At 37.7% G+C, this 21,149-nt stretch overlaps 3 protein-coding genes across 6 annotated transcripts; 1 reads left to right on the top strand and 2 right to left on the bottom strand.

The window, feature by feature from the left end:
* Positions 1-7,935: 7,935 nt before the first annotated feature.
* On the bottom strand, positions 7,936-10,477 carry LOC111466947 (probable WRKY transcription factor 21). The gene is made up of 3 exons (XM_023111642.1): positions 9,525-10,477; positions 9,327-9,452; positions 7,936-8,353 (listed from the first exon to the last, which is right to left on the bottom strand). The coding sequence occupies exons 1-3, from the start codon at positions 10,184-10,186 to the stop codon at positions 8,209-8,211; spliced, it is 933 nt and encodes a 310-aa protein (XP_022967410.1). The 5' UTR covers positions 10,187-10,477; the 3' UTR covers positions 7,936-8,208.
* A 4,218-nt stretch (positions 10,478-14,695) lies between these two features.
* Positions 14,696-19,515, bottom strand: LOC111466989 (signal recognition particle 9 kDa protein-like). 4 transcript variants are annotated; one of them, XM_023111734.1, is made up of 5 exons: positions 19,369-19,515; positions 18,981-19,049; positions 17,973-18,066; positions 17,363-17,465; positions 14,696-14,808 (listed from the first exon to the last, which is right to left on the bottom strand). In XM_023111734.1, the coding sequence occupies exons 1-4, from the start codon at positions 19,438-19,440 to the stop codon at positions 17,389-17,391; spliced, it is 312 nt and encodes a 103-aa protein (XP_022967502.1). In that variant the 5' UTR covers positions 19,441-19,515; the 3' UTR covers positions 14,696-14,808; positions 17,363-17,388. The 4 variants fall into 4 exon arrangements, with proteins under 4 accessions (XP_022967502.1, XP_022967503.1, XP_022967501.1 ...); XM_023111735.1 differs by lacking the exon at positions 14,696-14,808 and adding an exon at positions 14,969-15,044; XM_023111733.1 differs by lacking the exon at positions 14,696-14,808 and adding an exon at positions 17,133-17,275.
* On the top strand, positions 19,377-20,584 carry LOC111466988 (PRA1 family protein E-like). Its single transcript, XM_023111731.1, has 2 exons — positions 19,377-19,466; positions 19,569-20,584. Exon 2 carries the CDS (start codon positions 19,682-19,684, stop codon positions 20,231-20,233), a length of 552 nt encoding a protein of 183 aa, XP_022967499.1. The 5' UTR covers positions 19,377-19,466; positions 19,569-19,681; the 3' UTR covers positions 20,234-20,584.
* The last annotated feature ends 565 nt before the right edge of the window (positions 20,585-21,149 follow it).

The following is a 21,149-nucleotide window of genomic DNA, read 5'->3' as shown; positions in this document are numbered from 1 at the left end:
AACGAAGACAAACTACGAGAATTGGAGCATCCAAATGAAAGCTCTTCTCGATTCTCAAGATGCATGGAAGGTGATTGAAGAAGGTTTCAAAGAACTAAAAGATACGAAGAAAGATACGAAGACAAACTACGAGAATTGGAGCATCCAAATGAAAGCTCTTCTCGATTCTCAAGATGCATGGAAGATGATCGAAGAAGGTTTCAAAGAACCAAAAGATACCACGGGTTATACAGCGGCACAAAACAAGACGTTAAAAGAGGTGTGACCAAAGGATAAGGCGTCCCTATACATGTTGCACAAACAAGTATACCAACAAACTCAGAAATTTTCGATGATGAAGATGAACCACGACAACCCAAAATGAGAAGTTTGCGAGACTTGTATGATTCAATAAATGAGGTACACCTTGTATGTCTTCTTGCAGATGCTGAAAATATCAGCTTTGAAGAGGTGGTGCGAGACAAGAAGTGGCAAACTGCCATGGATGAGGAGATTAAAGTGATTCATAGCAACAATACATGAGAGTTAACAGAATTACGGGAAGGAAGTCACCCCATTGGTGTGAAGTGGGTGTTCAAGAAAAAGATGAATGTTCAAGGCAAGATAGAGCGGTACAAGACGCATCTTGTTGCGAAGGGATACAAGTAAAAGACGGGAATCGACTATGACGAAGTGTTTGTTCCCGTTGCAAGAAAGAGGATAATCTGATTGCTCATTTCCCAAGCGGCTCAATTCAAATGGACGATTTTTCAAATGGATGTCAAGTCGGCATTCTTGAATGGTGTGCTTGAAGAAGTCTACCTCGAACAACCACCCGGGTACATGAAAATTGGAGAAGAGAAAAAGGTACTAAAATTTACTAAAATTGAAGAAGGCTCTTTACGGGTTGAAGCAAGCACTGCAAGCATGGAATACTCGTATCGATACATATTTCAAGGAGAACGGGCACAAGCAATGTCCCCACGAGCATGCACTTTACACAAAGAAGAGTGGCGGTAATGTGATACTTGTTGCTCTTTATGTCGATGACCTCATTTTTTTGGGTAACAATGATTAGATGATAGAAGAGTTTAAAAGGACAATGACACGAGAATTTTAGATGACAGATTTGGGTTTGTTGAAGTTTTTCCTTGGTTTGGAGGTCAAATAAGGAGAGACAGATATTTTTATATCACATGAGACATATGCAAAGGAGATTTTGAAGAAATACAAGATGGAAAATTGCAACCCAATATCAATACTAATGGAATCAGATGCAAAACTCTCAAAGTACGATGAAGGAGAACGAGTAGATGCAAATAGGTACCGGAGTTTGGTAGGAAGTCTTTGTTATCTTACATGCACAAGGCCAGATCTTTCATTAAGTGTCGACATAAGCCGGTTCATGGGAGAGCTGGTTTATTCACATTGGAAGACGTTGAAGCGAGTACTACGGTACATCTAAGGAATGGTGTCACTTGGGTTATTCTACTCGAAAATAGAAGATTACAAGTTGGTTGGTTACTCTAACAGTGATTGGTGCGGAGACATAGACGATCGAAAAAGTACATCGGGTTATGTATTCTTTATGGGTAACACAACATTTACTTGGCTTTCAAAGAAACAATTGATCGTGACACTCTCGACGTGCGAAGCTGAATATGTGAGACAGCATCTTGGTGCATGTGTCACGCGATATGGCTTAGAAATTTGTTGAGCAAGATGGAGCTAAAGCAACCAGGTGCAACCGTGATTCAAGTTGATAACAAATCAGCAATTGAGTTGGCAAAAAATCCAATGAACCATGAAATAAGTAAACACATTGACGTTCGTTTTCACTTTATCCGAGATCATGTGAAGGAAGGAAGAGTGGGATTGCTGCATGTGGCAAGTCAAGATCAAGTTGCGGATATCTTTACAAAACTGCTATCGAAAGTACTTTTCGACAAATACAAGAAGATGGTTGGCATGATAGACAGTAGGAGTATTTAAGTTTACGGGGTAATTTTTATTGAATAAACGTCAAATGTTATTTTTAGTTAATTTTAGTCGATTTTAAATCCAAATGAAAGTGTTTAGGAAATAATGGCGTTTATGGCTGAGTAAATAGTGTCACTCTTATGGCTATAATTAGTTAGAAGAGCTTATAAATACATTGTTCTTTGTATTCGGAAAAGAAGAGAAAAAAGGAAAAAAAAAATCAGAAAAGTAATAGAAGAGGAATTTTTAGATAAATAGAGTGTTTTTTTTTTTCTCTCTATTCTCAAAAGAAAATAGAGTGTTTTCTTTCACAAATTCTTGAGATTTCTTTAACAATGAGATGGCATCGATATCATATTTGATGGACAATGCTTTGATTCCATTGGGTGATTTAATGGGTTATCATTGTAGGGGTGTAATACCCCATGTACGGTCGTACATCTTAATGTGACTCTAAACGACTTGCCTCTATTCTAGACCAAGTCCTAAGGCTCGATTGTCTCAACTCTAGGCAATTGTCCTTCAAATGCAATGTTGCATCTCATTCCATTGTTTTAATTCTCAATAACTCGGTCCACACGCTTCGTGATGACATCCCAAGTCTTGGGAGGTCATCTGTCCGCGCCGCTTGCTTGGACCACTTATCGAAAACCATAGGCGAGTTAGTAAGATAGTCCTGGAATAGAGAGTCCCGCGTTTTAAACTGTCTAGACGTCCTAGGAATCTAGTAGACCTTCATGACACTCATGAATGACTAAGGTAAGTCTCCAAGTCGTTAGCATATGGCTTCATCGGACCTTAGGCAAGGTTTGTCTTCGCCAACCAAATACAACTTGTAGGAAATCCAAGCTTATTTGGCAACACAAGCCGTCTGCGTGTGCATGTTCAATCTTCTATGATCCAATCAACTTACTTCTACACTAGGTCAAGTCATTCAGCTCGACCTTGCCTCTCTTCGGGACCAAGGTCTCTCATGTGTAACGTCACATCTCATCATGTCATCTTTGTTCCTAATTAACATGCCCCACATGTCTTGATGTCATCCATCATGGAGAATCGTAGTTCATCATAGCTAACTCGGTCATCTCCAATGAGAACGAGCTCATGTGTCGTGCATAATACCGAGACATCCAAAACATCTATCCCCTCGAGTCCTATCGAGGTATTAGATTCTCCTGTGCCCATGTCATATCATTTATGGACTCTGTATCGGATAAAAATGTATGATCCAACCTCCACCACATGGGTAGGGAAGTCACCCAAAACACTTGTCTCACAACGCTTGCCCTCACTGTGACACGTGCATGTGCCACAGGGTAGCTCGCTTAGGCCACAGGGTCTAAGGGTGGTGGAAAACTGACACCATGCCTCCCGTAATGTACATTTTGAGGTATTTCCAATCAAACAAGTGTAGACATGATTTTAGCGAAAGTACATACAATGTCGTGGAATGATTTTAGCGAAATCTGTTGTCTGATTGACACCAAATTTGGCAAGCTTTCATATTTCCTATGGATGGACTTTACTCCTAAATCACATGCCCAAATCCCTTCGAATTTTAACTTTCGAGGTTAAGGCCCGAGGTCCTACCCGACCCTTCAACAAGCCTATCTTTGACACTCATGTCGATATCGTTGCCTCTATTTTGGCTTGGCTTTTATGCACATATCTATGGTGTGTTAGATGAAGTATCATCCTTCTTGGTTGCATCATGCTACTCGTCTTACCTCGACCCTTGCGTGGTCGGTTGGGCGCCACTACCATATAGTCATCTTGTCTTATCTACACACGAGGGTCACAACCTACTCTTTTCAAAGTAAGGTTGTGACACTGCATATTATGAGAAATATGCTTAAAAAAATATATTTTTTTTTTATGTTGCATCATGTTTATGAACCGATATTTTCTATATGTGGGATCTCATGCATGTGAGGTGGAAAACTATTTCAAAGGAAGTCACTCAGACACTGATCTCGCAACGCTTGTCCTCACTGTGACACGTGCATATGCCACAGGGTAGCTCATTTAGGCCATAGGGTCCAAGGGTGGTGGAAAACTGACACCATGTCTCCCCTAATGTACATTTTGAGGCATTTCCAATCTAAGTGTAGACATAATTTTAGCGAAAGTACATACAATGTCGTGGAATGTTCATCTAGTGTCTGATTGACACCAAATTTCGCAAGCTTTCATATTTCATATGAACGGACTTGACTCCTAAATCACAGGCCCAAATTTCATTCGAATTCCAACTTTTGAGGTTAAGGCCCGAGACCCTACCCAACTGTAACGCCAAACAAAAAATAAAGTTAAGTCAACTGAGGGGCAAAAATGTCCCTCCAGCCATAATAGGGGTTCAAAGAAAACCCTGTCGGAATCCACCTTCAGACGAGACTTGTACAAGGACTAAGAGGCTACGAGGCCGACGCTTCGTCAGGATCTTAGAACGTTTCGCGAGGTAAGGTTTTGAATGACATTTTTCAGATCTGAGTTTTTCCTATGTGAATCGAGTCCTAAAATGCTGAAATATTCACCTAGGAACAACTCTATGCACGATCTGTGAAGAAGTTTGGCTGAGACCTCAACCCGAAGGAGGAGATCCGAGAATCATTCGAGAACGGTGAGCGAACTTCCGACGCTCTTAACTTATCTGGTAGTCAAGTAAAAAATTACAAAAAAAAAATACTAGGACGTAGCCTGTAACACGATCTAGAACTTTGCCAAAGAAATCACATCGATCCGATCTACGAATCGAAAGATATGAAAATCGGAAAGGGGACACTGTGTTTCAGATTGCAGAGGATAGAGAAGAAGAAAAAAAAGGTCGGCCGGCGAGCGGCGGAGGGCGGCGTGACAGGCGCCGGACACGCGTCGACCGTCGGTTGGAGCAATGCAGCTCCAGCGAGGTGACAACACGTGTCGCCTGCAAAGCTAAGCCGAACCCCAAACGCGAGCCGAGCCGAGCCAAACCGGACCGGCCGACCCTCGACTACGCAGAAGCTACCGCGCGTGCGGCCTACGACTGGTGCACTCCCACGCGCGTGGCCCTCGCACTCCCAACGCACTGCCGGCGCGTGAGCGCGCGTGGAACGGTCATTTTGGCCCGTTTGCTCTCTATTTGCACGATTTTTGTCCCGGTTCCAGTTCTAATACTGTTTTTATGTGAATAGGGACTTAATTTAAGGAAATCAATATTTTTGGACACTTCACGGGCAAAGAAACGCTAGCAAAAAGGCACGCGTCAACCAGGTAAGTCACCACCCGGTATTTAGGAAGAAATACTTGTAGAATTTGCTTGGATTGCATGCATGCTAGTAATTTTGCTTCAGATTAGCTCTCCATGTAAAATATTGTTAGATTGATTGTTATGATTGTATTTGGTGAATTATTGAGTGTTGCTTATATGCTTTAAGCTTCCTCTATACGTATGCATGTGTTTAATTTATGTTGGAATTGTGTATTCCGCGTTCCAGGTGCTTGATGGATGAATTCACCCCATTGAGCGCGAAATCCGTGTTCTGGGTGCTTGATGGAGGTCATCACCCCGTTGAGCCGGCATGCCTAGTTTGCATGAATTATATATTATGATGTTAGAAGACGGTTGCATGCACACTTTGACAATTGTTAGGGCCCATTTCTATGATAAGCTTGGGAGATTACTGTTAGGAGCGATATGTCGCTCTAGCCAGACTTAACTTTCCCCTAGGAACTTAGTGGATTACCACGACAACAAGGTACCTCAGGAGTGTTCATAGATTGCTAGTGTGAGAACGGTATCTATAGCTTCGTGGGAGGACCAAGGGTCCCTGATCAGTCTTTACTGCTTTTAGCCATTTCACATGGGAAATGTGTCCCCATGTCGTACAACCCATTAGCTGCATGGGAACGAGTTGGGGTCGCACCCCCCAAGGGGGACTATATGGGCTTAGGGGTATTCACCACACCCTTAGGCTAGACACCATGTAGCCCCAGATAGTCATGTAAAGGTAGCACCTCATAGAGAGATACTGTTCATATTAACTTGGCATAAGGAACCTCTAGGTGTCTAATGAAAGGACGATGAACCGGTGAAACCTAAGGGGCAAGCTCCAAGGGACTAAGATTAGAACTAGATGTCCTAGAACTGAATTAGGAAACTGTGGGAACCTGTTAAATTAGGATGCGAAGAGAGCCTACAAGTAGGTGACTTACTGAATATAATTTTTATACTCATCCTTGCTATGTTTTCCTTTTTCAGGAGTGCGAGGCGTCGGTCAAGGGCGGGCATGATGGAGATGGGGATTGTCACAAAGGAATAGGTCGTCCCGAGGAGTCAGTCCAGTCTTTATTTTGTATTTGCATTCTTTCGAAATTTATTTTCAAACTGTTGTGTGTTCTGTTTGTTTGTTGTTCAAAAACTTTATTGGAATTTAAAGATTTTCTCTATTTCATATTTAAATCACTTTGTGCATTTGTGTCTTGTCATTAGTCACGGTCCGTAGTAAAATATTGGGTCGTGACACCCACCCTTCAACAAGCCTATCTTTAACATTCATGTCGATATCGTTGCCTCTATTTTGACTTAGCGTTTATGCACTTATCTATAGTGTGTTAGATGAAGTACTGTTCTTCTCGGTCGCATCATGCCACTTGTCTTGCCTTGACCCTTGCGTGGTCGGTTGGGCGCCACTACTCTGTAGCCATCTTATCTTATCTAGACACGAGGACCACAACTTACTCTCTTCAAAGTAGAACAATTTATGCTTAAAAAAATATTTTTTTATGTTGCATCATGTTTATGAACGGATATTTTCTATATTTGGGATCTGGTGTGGGTCCTTAAATTAATGGAATATTTATACATTTTCCCTTCTTTTCTATAGATCTTGTAGAGGTTCAACATGAGTGAAAATGATGTAATAGGATAGTTGTGTGAAAGTATACTAATTTCTGCATGAAAGTGATGCACATACGTTCTGACCTTCTTAACATGCATATGGTAACATTTTGGTCAAATTTTAGAAGTTGGGAAAACTTCGTTTCAAAAATGGTAAAATGATGAATGAGATACGATTTTTTGGATGATAGTCGCACACTCAGCACAATTACACACCATATGACCAAGCTACAAAGGTAGTATGGTACCCGATCATGATCTCGTGCACGATAGTGCAAGAACATGTCTTCCAAACATCTTTCACTATTGTTTTGATTTTGCATGAAAATTTTCATGTTTTATTGCAAGGGTTTTGAAACACTTTCATGATATGATTTAAGAGTACAGGGAGAAAAGGATCCCTAAATAGCTTCTAATACTTTCCCTTCTAGAGTTCTTTGGGCCGTACGCTTGCTAATATTGGGCTCTCCATTTTACACCATAGGCCCATTTCTAAACATTTGAGGCCACAGCCCAATGTTTACCCAACTGAAAGCCCAAAGGAATATTAAATATGAATTAAATGATCCATTATCTATAAAATTAAAAATTTTAAAATTTGTGTCACATTTGTACTTTTTCAACCGTGCGACATCAGGATCTTTGGCACGTTCATGACAAGTCTTAAGGAAAATTCAAGTTATGTTCACATTTCTCGCTAGCTTTGCGACTTTATTGGATCTTGGGCGAGATTCTCCTTTGCCAACGAACACAACTCGTACAGAATCTAAGCTTGTTCCACCACACGAACTGCCCATGTGTGCATGTTTACGACTCTAGTTGACTTGCCTCTACACTAGGTCAGGTCATATGACTCGACCTTATCCCTATTTTAGCCTGATACGCGTTGACACATCTCATCTCATCATCTCTGGTCTTGGTAACAGATATTGTCCGCTTTAGCCCGTTATGTATTACCTTCAGCCTCACGGTTTTTAAAACGCATCTATTAGGGAGAGGTTTTCACACCCTTATAAAAAATATTTAGTTCCCCTCTACAACTAAAGTGTATGGAAATTCCAAGTCGGTTGAAGAGAGCAGAACGAAATATTTTTTATAAGGGTATGGAAATCTCTTCATAACAAACACGTTTTAAAATCGTAAGGTTGACAGTGATACATAACGAACTAAAGCAGACAATATCTATTAGCGGTCGAGATCAAATTTCCCTTTATGATTTGGAAAGGAAAGTCTCCAAATTGAAGAGATTGGTTCAAATGTTGAGGCCAAAAGTATGTACAAAAGAAGCACCAACACCAATCCCAAACTAAGTTTTGATTAATACAAAACAAAAATGGAGGCTCCAATCCTGCTTAATTTGAGCTTGTTGTAGGCTAAGTGTGTGCAGATTGCGTCGACATTTTCGGGTGATTATGCTCTCCTTCGTACGTTACGATAAGCATCGACGGGTCCTCTAAGCATCGCTCGACGTGCTTTCTCGCTGGACAACCTCTCATGCTGCTGCATTTGTAATAACCCCTGCACACATTTTACAACAAAAACAAACTCATTTTACAAACTTCCTCAATCATCAACACTTTCCCTCTCTCAGATCCTCAATTTTTCGAGTTCGAAATAATCCAACGAGACGAAAATGGAAAAGAAACAGGCATCGATTCGTTTTGATGATCGCCCGAAGTTTTCGTTCTTTGAGTTGTCGAAAAATCACAAAAACTTGGACCCTTTTCATTTCCATTTTCTTGGTAATGATCATGTTATATGAACATCCTTTTCTAATGATTTAGCAAACAGACACTCTTTAACCATGGTTATTGGAAGTAGAAGTCATTATAAGCTTCTTATAGCCCACCGCTAGTCGATGTGGTCTGTTTTGACCTGTTACATATCGCCGTCAGCCTCACAGTTTTAAAACCCGTATGCTAGGAGAGGTTTCCACACCCTTATAAGAAATGCTTTGTTCCCCTCTCCATCCTATATAAGATCTCACAATCCACCCTTTGGGTGCCCAACGTCCTCGTGGCACACTGCCCGATATCTGACTCTAATACCATTTGTAACAATCTAAGCCCATCGTTAGCAGATATTGTCCGTTGTGGCCCGTTACGTATCACCATCAGCCTCATAGTTTTAAAACGGTCGGTTGGTGAGAGGTTTTCACACTCTTATAAGGAATGTTTTGTTTCCCTCTCTAACCGATGTGGGATTTGACAATCCATTCCCTTGGAGCCCAGCGTTCTTGCTGGCACACCATATGATGTCCCGCTCTGATACCATTTGTAACAATTCAAGCCCACTACTAGCGGATATTGTCCGTTTTGGCCCATTACATATCACTATCGCATCGGTTGGGGAGAAGTTTTCACACCCTTATAAGCAATCCTTCGTTCCTTTTTCCAACCGATTGGAATCTCACAAGTAAACACGCCATTGAGGTTAGAGTTATGCACAAAGTGGACAATATCAGTTAGGACCGACCGAAATTTAATCATACCTGGGATGAGGAGAACCCTTAATTGGCTTCTGCCCATATTTCCTCCATGAATAATCATCAGAAGGGATATCAGCAAGTTTGTTACTTATAGCAGGAACCTTAATTGATCTCTTCACTCGATGTTTCCTACAAAAACAACCCAAATTATCAGTAAACCAAAGGGATATCAACACCCAACAAGATGGATATCAATCCAACCTCTTCTTTGAGCAATGGCATTTGCCAGTGCTACCACATTTCAAGCTCCCTTCATCTCCCCTTCCAGAAAACCTCCTCTTGTTATCGCCCGACATCGTCGACGACGGCCCGATCAAATGGAACGAGCTCCCGTCGGCAACGCTCCCATCCATACTCAACGAAGAAATAAAAGATCTAGCAGATGACATTGTCAATGTGCACTTAGAAGCATCAAAATTCATATTCATTCCACTGTTACTCCTAACAAACATCATCTCTGCTTGCTTCCTCTGCTGCTGCTGTTGCTGGGGGAAGCTAAAGTTCAAAGATGGAGCAGCTTGTTTATGAATTTTGAGGGAATTCTTATGATTTTGATCCATTTCCAAATCTGGGTTTCCCAAAAAAACTGAAATTTTACCATTCAAACCATTGTTTGGAGGATCTAAGAGAAATTTTTGGGGCAAAGGCAGAGGAATGTTCTTGAATCTTCTAACTTTTGCATAACCAAACCCAGAATTCAAAAGAGACACCACTTTCTTGAGCTTAAAAACAGCCTCTCCAGTTTCCACCATTAAATTCTTCCTCAGCTCACCTTGTTCTTGAGGAGAAGGCTGAGCTAAAAGATTCAAAACTCCATGGCAGCTATCTATGGCGGCTCTGTTAGCTTCTTCAAGCTCTTCCATTTGAAGAACAAAACACAGAGGTTTAGAACACAAGAAAATGAATCAAAAGAAGCCCCAGAAAGCTTAGAACTATACAACAAAAACCCAGAAAGGAAGCATCAAAACAGTTGAAATGGAAGAAGAAATCATGAGAAGAGAGAAAAACAGAGCGTGTAAGTTTCTGAAACCCTAAACTAAAACTTCCATCATTTGTTTTTGTTTTTGCTTTTGCTTTTGCTTTTGTCTCGCTTGGAGAAGAGAACCCAACTCCTTGAACAAGCCACACCCCAACTCCTACCTTTTTTTTCTTCTTTTCCCACCTTGCTTGTTTAAATAGTTTGAGAGAGGAAAAGAAAAAGGTTTTTTTACACCGATTGGGTTGAAAAAAATATTTTCGATGAATTCAAAATCTCAGGTTGGTTGAATTGTTGATTCGGGCAACTCACCCAACTTAATCATCTATTTTAGAGTGGGTTGGATTAATATCAAACATTCAAAAGTCACAACGGCACACTAACTTGGGTTAAAATCGTTAAATTTTTTTAATTTTCATAATAATCTTACCGCTAGAGTTGGGTTGTAGTCCTGTTTTCAGATTGATTGAGTTGACCAACCACAAAAATGTCAACCCACGATCTGAATCTTTTGATTTAATAAAAAATTCGAAATGAAACATAATCCTACCCAACATTTATTATTTCGGATGGATAGTTGGAATTAGGTGAATTATTTGTCACACGAACTCCTACTAATTTGAAGTTGGAGAGAGGAAAAAAAAAAGATTTTTTTTAATAATTTAATTTCAAATTTATTTATTTATTTATTTTTATTGGTTTAGAGCCGCATTTTGGAGTTGCCAAACTTACACTCACCATGCACACAATTTTTCAACTATAAATCCTTATCCTAAAATTCAAAATTATCCAAACTTTAATTATTTTACAATTAATCTTATAAATATTTAAATCTTAAAACTATTTATATAATTTTAAAAAATTATAATATTAACCATGAAATAATTGAGTTATTTATTTATATAAAATTTTAATATTACGAGATATTTAAAATAAAAATTTAGAATATATAAAGTATATTTAGATGAGATTAGATAGCATAAAAAAATAAAAAGAAAATAAAAAAAGAAAATAAAAATGGGATTTTAGGGGCAAAGATTCGACCTGATGCAATCATGGGAAGAGAGGCATGTCCTGCGGCTGACAGGGAAGTGGGTCCCACTGGGACCACAATAGTTGACCCTTTTCCCTATTAGTCTCCCTCGGTCAAAAGTCATCCACCTCCACCTCACTATTTTACAACTTTATTATTATTTTTTTATAATTTTTATTACTTTTTTTTTAACTAAATTATTTTTTGGATTAACAAAATCCCAAGTTCAAGTCTATCTAATCTCTTGTTTATGAAGTTGGTGCTTTGATTCTTTGCTCCGTAATAATAGTTTAACTGAGTAACCGTTCGACTTCAGAGGTATTCGTAGGTTAGGGCTAGTTGAGTGGGTTGAGACATATTTTAGACTCGACACAATTATTCGAATTATCAATTTTTTCAACCAAAATTAATGAACTCAACTATAAATTTTTTGGGTTTAGATTATTTATTCAAATTTTTGTTTTTAATAAAAATTACTTTCAAAATAGTTGAAATCTATTGTTAAGAGTGGTCGGATGAGAATATTTACTTAATCCACCCCACCTAAATGGTAATGGTGTGAAAGTTATCTTATTTATAATCAAATAAATTACAAAGACATGGAAAGAGTAATAAACGAAAATAACAATAAATAGAAAGATACATAAGGTAATAACATATGTCTTATAATAAAATATCAAATATGATATATATGATAAACTATAATTTATTATTAAATATTCTTAACATTGGAGAATAAATAAAAAAAATAATTGTAAATAATTGCAATGTCCCGGGGAGGAGACTAAAACACCCTTCATAAGAGTGTGGGACCTTCTCATAACAGACGAGTTTTAAACCTTTGAGGGGAACCCTGAAAGGGAAAGCCCAAAGAGGACAATATCGGGTAACGGTGAGCCTAGGGCGTTACAAATAGTATCAAAGCCATACATAGATTTAAAGAATAATTAAGAATTTAATCTCATCCGCCCAACTGTCTCTCTCTTTTAAGAATATTTTAAAATATTTATAATAATGTGTATAAAGTTTGATGACTTTATGAAGTTATTTAAATTTAGTGGAGAGGCCAATTTTAAAATAAAATGATACCATAATCAATGAAAGTTAGTGGGATTATAATTATTGAGGATTAATCATGATTATTAAAATTAAGTCATTTAATTTAGTGTATTTATATGAAAAGAGTTGGGAATAAAGGGATTCAATCATATGAAATTGAAAAGAGAATTTTAAGATAATGGGTGTCACACGGTCTATAAAGTCGGTGTATAAACTTTATAAAAATAAAATCACACATTTTTTCAACCTTATCTCTACCTTCAAATATTGAAATTCCATTCACTCATAATGTTTTTTTTTTTTTTTTTTTTTTTAATAATTTATAAATAATTCCTTCCCAATAATTCCACGCTATATAAGAGGGTTACTTAAGCAAAAGCAAGGATAAGGGTTCCTCTGCAAGGTTCATTCACGAGGAGTGAGTCAGGCCGAAAGGCGTAATCAATAGACAACAGGTGAATATTGTTGTGCTACCCCTTGTTGGTACCGAGGAATGGAGGAGGTTAGGTTAGCCAAAAGATGGTTATCAAATCAAGGATTCTGGTTTCAAAATAAGAGGGGAAAAAACTTATTTTATTTTCTTCTAAAGAAATTTAGAAGAATAAAAAGAGTACATTCTTTTCCGATAAAGATAAAGATGTCCATTTAATCTGGAGCTCTATAGGAAGATAGTGATGTCCATTTAATTCGAGTCAAGTTCCCATAGAGAAGTAGAGATGTTTATTTATCCCATGAGATCTACCTTGAACAGAACAAGAAATTCTCATTGAAGAGATGAGAGAGAAGAGATTTTTATATTCTCTATTCCCGCCCCACTTCATATATATATAATATCAAAACTAAGACACAAAATTAACCTTTATTTGAAATTTCAATTTCTATAACATTATATTATATTATATCATTGTTTATGAAAAGTGATTGGATTTACTAGGACCTCTTACATTTTTTAATCGAAATTATATTAAAAAATAGAAATTATCCACTAAAAAATTTTTTTAAAAAAAAAACATACCCACGAATTTTCAGTAAAAAAAAAAATCTCCATAAAAATAATAAAAAATAATTATAGAAAATTTTGCAAGAATGAGATTAAAGAAGATAACATAGACGGAGATATAGAAAGCTTTCTCTTCTCACCTGATAGACATCTCTACTTTTATCAAAATGAGGATCTTCTACCTGAATGATAGAACATCCCACTAGCCTCCAGAAAAAAAACTTTAATTTTACACAATAACAAAATTAAAGCTAAATCACAATTTAAGTGCTAATAATCTTCTTAAACGCCTCATAATCATACGAATAAAGGTGAGCAACAAATAGAAGAAGGAATAATATAGCTCTTAATTTATTCTCCCAAAAGCTCAATATTGGCCCTTCTTGCATTGGATCTCACCCCACCAGCAGAGACACACAACTTCACTTTGACAAAGGGGAAAAAAGAGCAAACAATGTTTGAAATTTCTTCACAACATAATGAGACACATCAATTTTAAACGCTTTTCTTTCCCTGCTTTTAATAAAGTGGTCTAACTAAAGGAGAAAGCTGGTGGTTTGGGATTTTAGTATGATCCTATCAGTGAGGCTTTCTGTAAGATGGAGGGTTTTCTTACTATCCTTAGAATCTAACTCCCCCTTCTTTCATCTTCCTCCATCATTGGATTGGATTTAACCCAACAAGTCAAGAACCTTGATGTAATCTAATCCTACCTCCTTAAAACAAACTTTCATTCAACTTGGAAAACTTCAATTACCGAAAGGGAAGATACACTATAACGACCCAAGCCTACCACTAACAGATATTGTCCTCTTTGAGCTTTCCCTTTTGGGCTTCCCCTCGAGGTTTTTAAAACGCATCTGCTAGCTAGTAACTTTCAATTCTTGTAAGTCTTTCTTAGTTATTCTATCCTCAGGATCGTTCTCATTCAGATGTAGTTTTTGGTTCATTCATTTATCCCTCCTTTACTTAAGGATTACAAGTCAAATATGCTACACATAGATGTTCATAAATCTAGTTAGGTTAAGTTAAGAGACATTTCAAACTCAAATAATGAGGTTGTAAGTCAAAGTCAACATACCTCGACAATAATTGACATATATTCTTTTTGGTGAGGTCGAAGGTACAAATCCTCATACCCCACTTGTTGTACCAAAAAAAAAAAAAAAAAAAAAAAAAAAGATAATGAGGTTAAGTTTATAGGATCTAAATCATCCTCTCAGTGGAGGATGAATCCAATTTAACCCAACAATGTTCCCAAAAGACCTGTTAAAGAGTTATTCACCTCTGAAGAACACGTTTGAGAGTAAATCATAAAAAGTTTATAATGCAATAGGCTGAGAATCTGATACCAGAGTTTTGTTCTTGATACTGAGACTAAGGGGCATTAAAATACAGCCTTGGAAAGTGGGCAACTCTGAAATATCAACAATAACATATTCATAATCATCTGTTAGAAAGGAATCTTCAGCCTGCAATTCATACACAGTAGTAGCCAGTAGCCCTACATGGATAACAAATTCAACATAGCAAGGGGACTTTATCTCCCTATAGAACAAAGTGTGGTAGTGTTTTTGCTTGGCCAGTACAGCCAAGAAGATTGCATTTGACAGTGACTGGCACAGCTTTCTTCAATCTTGACACAATCACATGCTAAAAAAGAAAAAGATGTGTACTCTTAGGGAACAGATTCCTAGATATGAACCAAAGGTGAAAGCAATAAAGTTGAAAGCGTGTGGTATTTCTGGCTGGCTCAAGACTACAGGGATGAGTTTGGCTTTTATGATTTTTGAATTTGGGTTCTTTATAATATTGTTTTGATAATCAAAAGTATCCATACCGACTTCCGCACCCTTCAACCAACAGATATTTAACATCTTAATAGACAACTACAACAATTTAAACTCTTGAACTAAACCGAGCATGACTCAACTAGTTAATCCATGATACATCGAACAAAAGGTTCGAGGATTGAATCTTCAACCTCATATATGGTTGGCCTTTAAACCAAACCAATACATTTTGTTATCAATGAAAAAGATGAGATAGAGGCATCAGGTAGACCTAGAGTCGATTCTATGAAGGGAATAGCACTATTTATAGTGTTGAGAAATGTTTTCCAACTCATCTTTTGGAGCAGGACGAGGCACTCTGATTCTTCAGTATTTTTTTCCAATCAATTTGACCCACTTTAGAATATTAGCAACGGGCTAGAAAAATATTTTTAACTAATTAAAAATTATTTTCAACCATCCTTCACTAAAGGTCAAAAAGTCACTTCGAAAATTTTAAAGATACCTCAAAGCATTTTCAAATGCTCATAGAATTAGCTAGTTCCTCCCAATATCCTGTTTAACCTTCCACTTCTGGTTCTGGTTTTGTTCTATTTTAGTTTTTGTACTATCACATATCCAAATTTAGTTCTAGCACTGTTAATAATCTTAAGTTTAGTCCCTTGCTATCAGTTCATAGTTGATTTTTTCAAAAAGAAAAGTTCAGTCTGCATAAATTTTGAAAATATATTCACATGGTGTCTTTTTACTATTATTTAACCAATTTTGATAATAAATAACTTTGAAGAACTAGAGTTATTGAAAGTAAAAAGACTAAATGAATAATTAAAAGTACAAAAACTAAATTGGGCAACTAAGAGTACAAGCACTGGAACGAAATGGAATCCGTAGTATTTAACTTTTTTTTTTCCCAAAAATATTTGTTGAAAGAAGAAAACTATTCACCTAGAGCAATCTCGAACACACTCTTGCTATAACAAGCAGTGTTCAGCTCCATCAAGAAAAGACTTGAGCTTTGATGGGTGAAATTCCAATGACTGAAACAAATCCCAGAAATACATCCCAAAAGCAACTAAAGAAGGGGCCTTCCATGCAGATTTGAAGATAGAGCTAACATAGTGATGGTTGGAACATCTTGGTAAAAGACTAAAGCATTGCTAAAGAAAAATCTTGATATGCATTCACTCAAGTAGTATTAGTGGGATATCTAATGGTTCAATGTGCAAGGCATGATCATAAATCTGAAATCAGGAGGCACGAGAAAGCAGACTTAGCCAACTTCTTCTAACAATCTACCAAATAAATACTTGGTCACAGTTGATTTTCTAGTAGAAGTAGAATAATAAAATAGAATACAATTACCTTACACTCAACAATAATGGATACACTACCGAAAAGATTGTGTTTATATCGAAGTCTACAATGAAAGATATGAACAATTAGAAAGCTCTAGATATTTGAAATAGAGTAGAGAATCCTCTCCATGTTTACATGGCAGCAGGAGAACACTCAAATAAAAAGCTTTGACAATATCTTCAAATCTTGTATTATCGTTAATTTATATCATAGGACCATTCCATATTATGTATTCTTTAATGGATTAACCTGTACTCTTATATGAATTTCGTAAATTATCTAATAATAGTTCAGAGGCTTTCCAAACTAGTTCACCCATACTTTGAGTAATCTCAGAAGACAACTGCCTAACCTTGAAACATTTGGTTGTCAGGAACCTGGTAGAATTTTAATATCCTAAGTAGGTGATGTCGTAAGTGACCTCCATGAAGTCTGAACCATTCTTTCGAAGTGTTAATACCATTTTTACTTGCACCAATAACCATTAACCATTAGGTCAATCCATAATGGTTAGTTTCTTAAACTACTTTGAGCGAAATTAAAGTATTGGCACAAGATGTGAACAGAGCATAGGAGAAAATGAGTGTACTGAGGTGGAACTTGTGAAAATGTTTATCAATATTGAAGAAAAATCATGTATTACAATCAAAATGCATGCCAAAATTAAAAAGGAAAAAAAAAAAAACAAAAAGGGACGGCATTGTTAAATTTACTCCAGAACTTTAATAATCGATTCTGAAAAAAGTAAGACGAGAAGATTAACTAAATAAATAGTAAATAGAGACTATATTTCATCAATGAGTTTAGAGAAGTACAATAAACTTATCCGTGCAGTAGTCAATGTGAAGTCATTGCTTCCTCCCCCTTCCTTTCTTGGTTGGCTGTGCATCAACCTGGTCCTTGCCCGTCACTTCTGATATATCCACTGTAAAAAAGAGAAAAGTAAAAAATACATGAGAATTCCAATAAGTAGAATTGAGTGCACATTAGACTTAGAGGTTGAAGCATTGATGGATAAATAAAAAGAAAATTATATAGACTAAGAAAGATGGTCTATGAATGCGAAGGTTGCATATAGATCATAGATTGTGTGAAACTCCAGTCTTGCCGTGAACCATTTTGGCCAATATAAGTAAGTTAGCAAGCAGGTCTACACTCAATCATGGGCTCAAACGGCATTCAGAGGAGTAGTGAACTCATCCTCAAGTACTGAAATCATCATGGAGCTAATTTACAAGTTTCTGCAATTTGAGGATATGAAACTTTCATGCAACTAAAGAATATATAGTTTCGATTCCAATTATATAGACAACAAGAATTCAAATCTTAACAAAATTTTAGTCCTAAATCATGTCACTAGAAAGTGGTTATTTATTATTCAACAGCGTATTCTGATGCTACATTAATCAACATAAATTAAAAAGCAAAATACCATCAGGGCCACGGGCCATCAAAGTGAAGAATATGTTGTCGAGTTTTTCCATCTTCTTGGCATCCTGTGCCTGGTCAGTCTTGAACTTAAGACACTGGAAAACAGGGAGAAAACAAAAGGAAAAAAAGAGGAAATTAGTAGACCTAAAACATCTCGATATTGAAATTTTTATGATTCGACATGTGCCGTTATGCCAATTGGTTACTTCCAGAGTGTTCATTTCAATAGAAGATCATTTGACTTGTCCAGTTTGTCACAAGGGTACAAGCATATATACAGAAAATTCCCCATTCAAGCAAGCATCAAAGTATGAACTTACCAATCAGATTCTTAGTTGATAAGTTGCACCCATGCACCTTGCAGTAATTAGCTTTCATTTTTTCCACGTGAGAAGGAAAAGAAAACCATTTCTAGCATGGTAACAAACACTCTCACATTCTAATCTTCCGTAGAATGATTATGAAAGATAACTTCAGCCAATATAAGCGTAACAGCCAAAACTCAAGCCCACCGCTAGCAGATATTGTCCTCTTTAAAACGAGAAACGATGCGGTTATAAAGAATGTTTGCTAGGGAGAAGTTAAAGTTTTTACACCCTTATAAAGAATGTTTCATTCTCTTCTCCAACCGATGCGGCATCTCACAATAAGAAACCAAATGAATCGATGAAAGATTTGGTTTGGATTAATGGTTAGGTTTAAGACCTGATTTCTAAATTGCTAGTTGTTGGTTATTCAACTGTTGTCTACTCGACACTTTACAGAAGAATAAAGTGGAGAGACATAGCCTGAACGAAAACTTGTTCAGAAGTCTGCTTGGATACAAGTGCATCAAAGACTCAACACGCTTCTCCAAACATTTCCGTTTAATATTCATAAGGCTGAGAATTTGCCACATGAAACACAGAGCCAAGCATATAGTTGACAGTCAATAACAGAAATTCCCACCCCGATCACTGACCAAAAAAACACATGATGTTCATCAATATCTCAATAAACAATTCCTTACCTCACGGTTATCGGTGACTTTAAGAACCAGTTTCCCATCGCAGTGTCGATACTTTACGTTGTACCGCGTCTAAATATCCAGTAGGATTGAAAAAGAAAACGGTGGTCGCAGTTAGAAGGAATCGAAAAAACGAGAAACGATGCAAGAAACGGAACATATGAGTAGACGGTAAGTTCGCAATAGATGAATCAGAAATCTCTTCACAATTCATTATGCTCAATTCAAATCATTCAAGTCTGCAGCGATGACTAGCTCGATTTCATGTAATTCAAGAGTTAAAAATGCAATTGTAGAATCACAATACAATCATGCGATCTAATTTCTCATCTGTAATGTTGATTTCTCAGCAGCAACATCTACAGAAACGGATTTCGAAGTAAAAACTTACAGAATTAGGATCGGAGCGGAACAATTGCACAGAACGCTCAACGAATTCGTCCCAGGAAGCTATGTAGACCATGGCTCGGCGGCAGAGGCGAAGGAGAGGTAGAGCCCGGGAAATTTGGCGAGCGTGCGAACAATAAGTAATAAATAAATAAATAAATAATATATAATAAATAATATTTTATTTATTTCTTTTACTGTCAGTGTCATCAGCTGGAGGCTGTCTCGAGACGAGACTCCCGTTTTCTCTGTCGCTACACTCGTGAATTCTCTCCTCGCCGGCGCTTGATCGCAGTTGAAGTTTTACAGCAACGGCAATGGCCTCTGTTCAGCCAACTCCATATGCCTTCTCTGAAACTCCCATCCTATCCCGTTTCAGACCCGCCTCCCATTCCATTTACGCCACTTTACGGCCATGGCGGGAGCTTCTCCAGCCGCCGTCGTCCTTCACCCGCCCTTCATCCATTTCCGAAGCGACCATTCGATGTAAGCGCAATCTCAACTACTTTCGTGTTAATTACACCTTCATCGTCTTGCTCATTCTCTTTCTCAGCCTCCTCTGGCACCCTGTTTCCTTGATTGTCTTCTTGATCGTGTTCGTTGCCTGGTTCTTCCTTTATTTTTTCACGGATGGTCCATTGGTGGTGTATAATCGTGTTGTTGATGATCGAGTCGTGTTGGCTGTGCTTGGATTGGTCACGATTGTCGCTTTGGTGTACACGGATGTGTCGTTGAACGTATTGATTTCGGTTTTGATTGGGGTTTTTCTTGTTTTGATACATGCCGCCTTTAGGGTTACAGAGGATTTGTATATTGACGAGCAAGAAGTCGCCGATGGCGGTATGCTTTCGGTTGTTGGCAGCAGATAAATCCCCGGTTCATAGTTTCTAGGTTACCAATGATGATCTTGCCTTGTCCGATCCAAGTTCTTCGTGCCACGATTCCAATGAGTATTAGATATCAATCTTTTCTCTCTAGCTATCACTTGGAGATCCGGTTTGATACCACTGATTATTTTAGGATGATTCTTTTATTACCAATTAAGTTTGAATGAGCATTTGGGTGTGATTTTCTGCAATGTTTTGGGTTTGAAGTGTTCTTTACTTTTGGAAAGATGGAATTTCAAACAGTAGATATCAATGTTGGGTTTGAATGTCCTGTTAATGTATACACTGTCTGTCTGCCATTTCATGTTGTTACTGTGGCGTTCTTTCTCTTCATCATGTTGGAAAATTTCTGGGTATGTTTGTTGATTCATGTGAACTATAATGGTGTGTTCCTGGCTCCAAATTTAGTCTCATCATTTGCTCTAAATTGTATGTTGTTGATTGTGATGATTCAAGTTGATTGTGAAGAGTAAGTACTAGATAGCATAAGATGAGTGCTTTCAAAATTTTGGAGCGATGATGCTGAGATTTAATTTGTGTGCTAGATTGTTAGTTGTTTTTTGTTCTTAGGTTTCAAAACGCTATGGTTTGACAGTTTTTTATCGGATATTCTATGAGATCTCATGTTGGTTGGAGAGGGGAACAAAATATTTTCTTACAAGGGTGTGGAAACCTCTCCCTAGCAAGCGTGTTTTAAAAACTTTGAGGGGAAGTCCGAAAGGGAAGGCCCAAAGAGGACAATGAGTGTTAGTGGTGGGTTTAGGCTGTTACAAATGGTATCAGAGCTAGACACGGGGCGATGTGCCAGCGAGGAGGTTGAACCCCAAAGGAGGTGGACACCAAACGGTGTGCCAGCTTAGGACGTTGGGCCCCAAAAGGGTAGATTAGGGGGTCCCAC

This window comes from Cucurbita maxima, unplaced genomic scaffold (assembly GCF_002738345.1).
Source record: "Cucurbita maxima cultivar Rimu unplaced genomic scaffold, Cmax_1.0 Cma_Scf00032, whole genome shotgun sequence".
Classification (NCBI taxonomy): domain Eukaryota; kingdom Viridiplantae; phylum Streptophyta; class Magnoliopsida; order Cucurbitales; family Cucurbitaceae; genus Cucurbita; species Cucurbita maxima.
This window is presented reverse-complemented; position numbering and strand designations above follow the sequence as displayed.

Excerpts from the sequence above, each read along its gene's own strand:
- LOC111466947 (XM_023111642.1), bottom strand. The coding sequence starts at position 10,186 with ATGGAAGAGCTTGAAGAAGCTAACAGAGCCGCCATAGATAGCTGCCAT. Across the intron at positions 9,453-9,524 it reads TGCCATTGCTCAAAGAAGAG|GAAACATCGAGTGAAGAGAT; the intron begins GTTGGATTGATA and ends TTGTTTTTGTAG. Across the intron at positions 8,354-9,326 it reads AAGGGTTCTCCTCATCCCAG|GGGTTATTACAAATGCAGCA; the intron begins GTATGATTAAAT and ends AAATGTGTGCAG.
- LOC111466989 (XM_023111734.1), bottom strand. The coding sequence starts at position 19,440 with ATGGTCTACATAGCTTCCTGGGACGAATTCGTTGAGCGTTCTGTGCAA. Across the intron at positions 18,067-18,980 it reads AAGTCACCGATAACCGTGAG|TGTCTTAAGTTCAAGACTGA; the intron begins GTAAGGAATTGT and ends CCTGTTTTCCAG. Across the intron at positions 17,466-17,972 it reads GATGGCCCGTGGCCCTGATG|TGGATATATCAGAAGTGACG; the intron begins GTATTTTGCTTT and ends TCTTTTTTACAG.
- LOC111466988 (XM_023111731.1), top strand. The coding sequence starts at position 19,682 with ATGGCCTCTGTTCAGCCAACTCCATATGCCTTCTCTGAAACTCCCATC.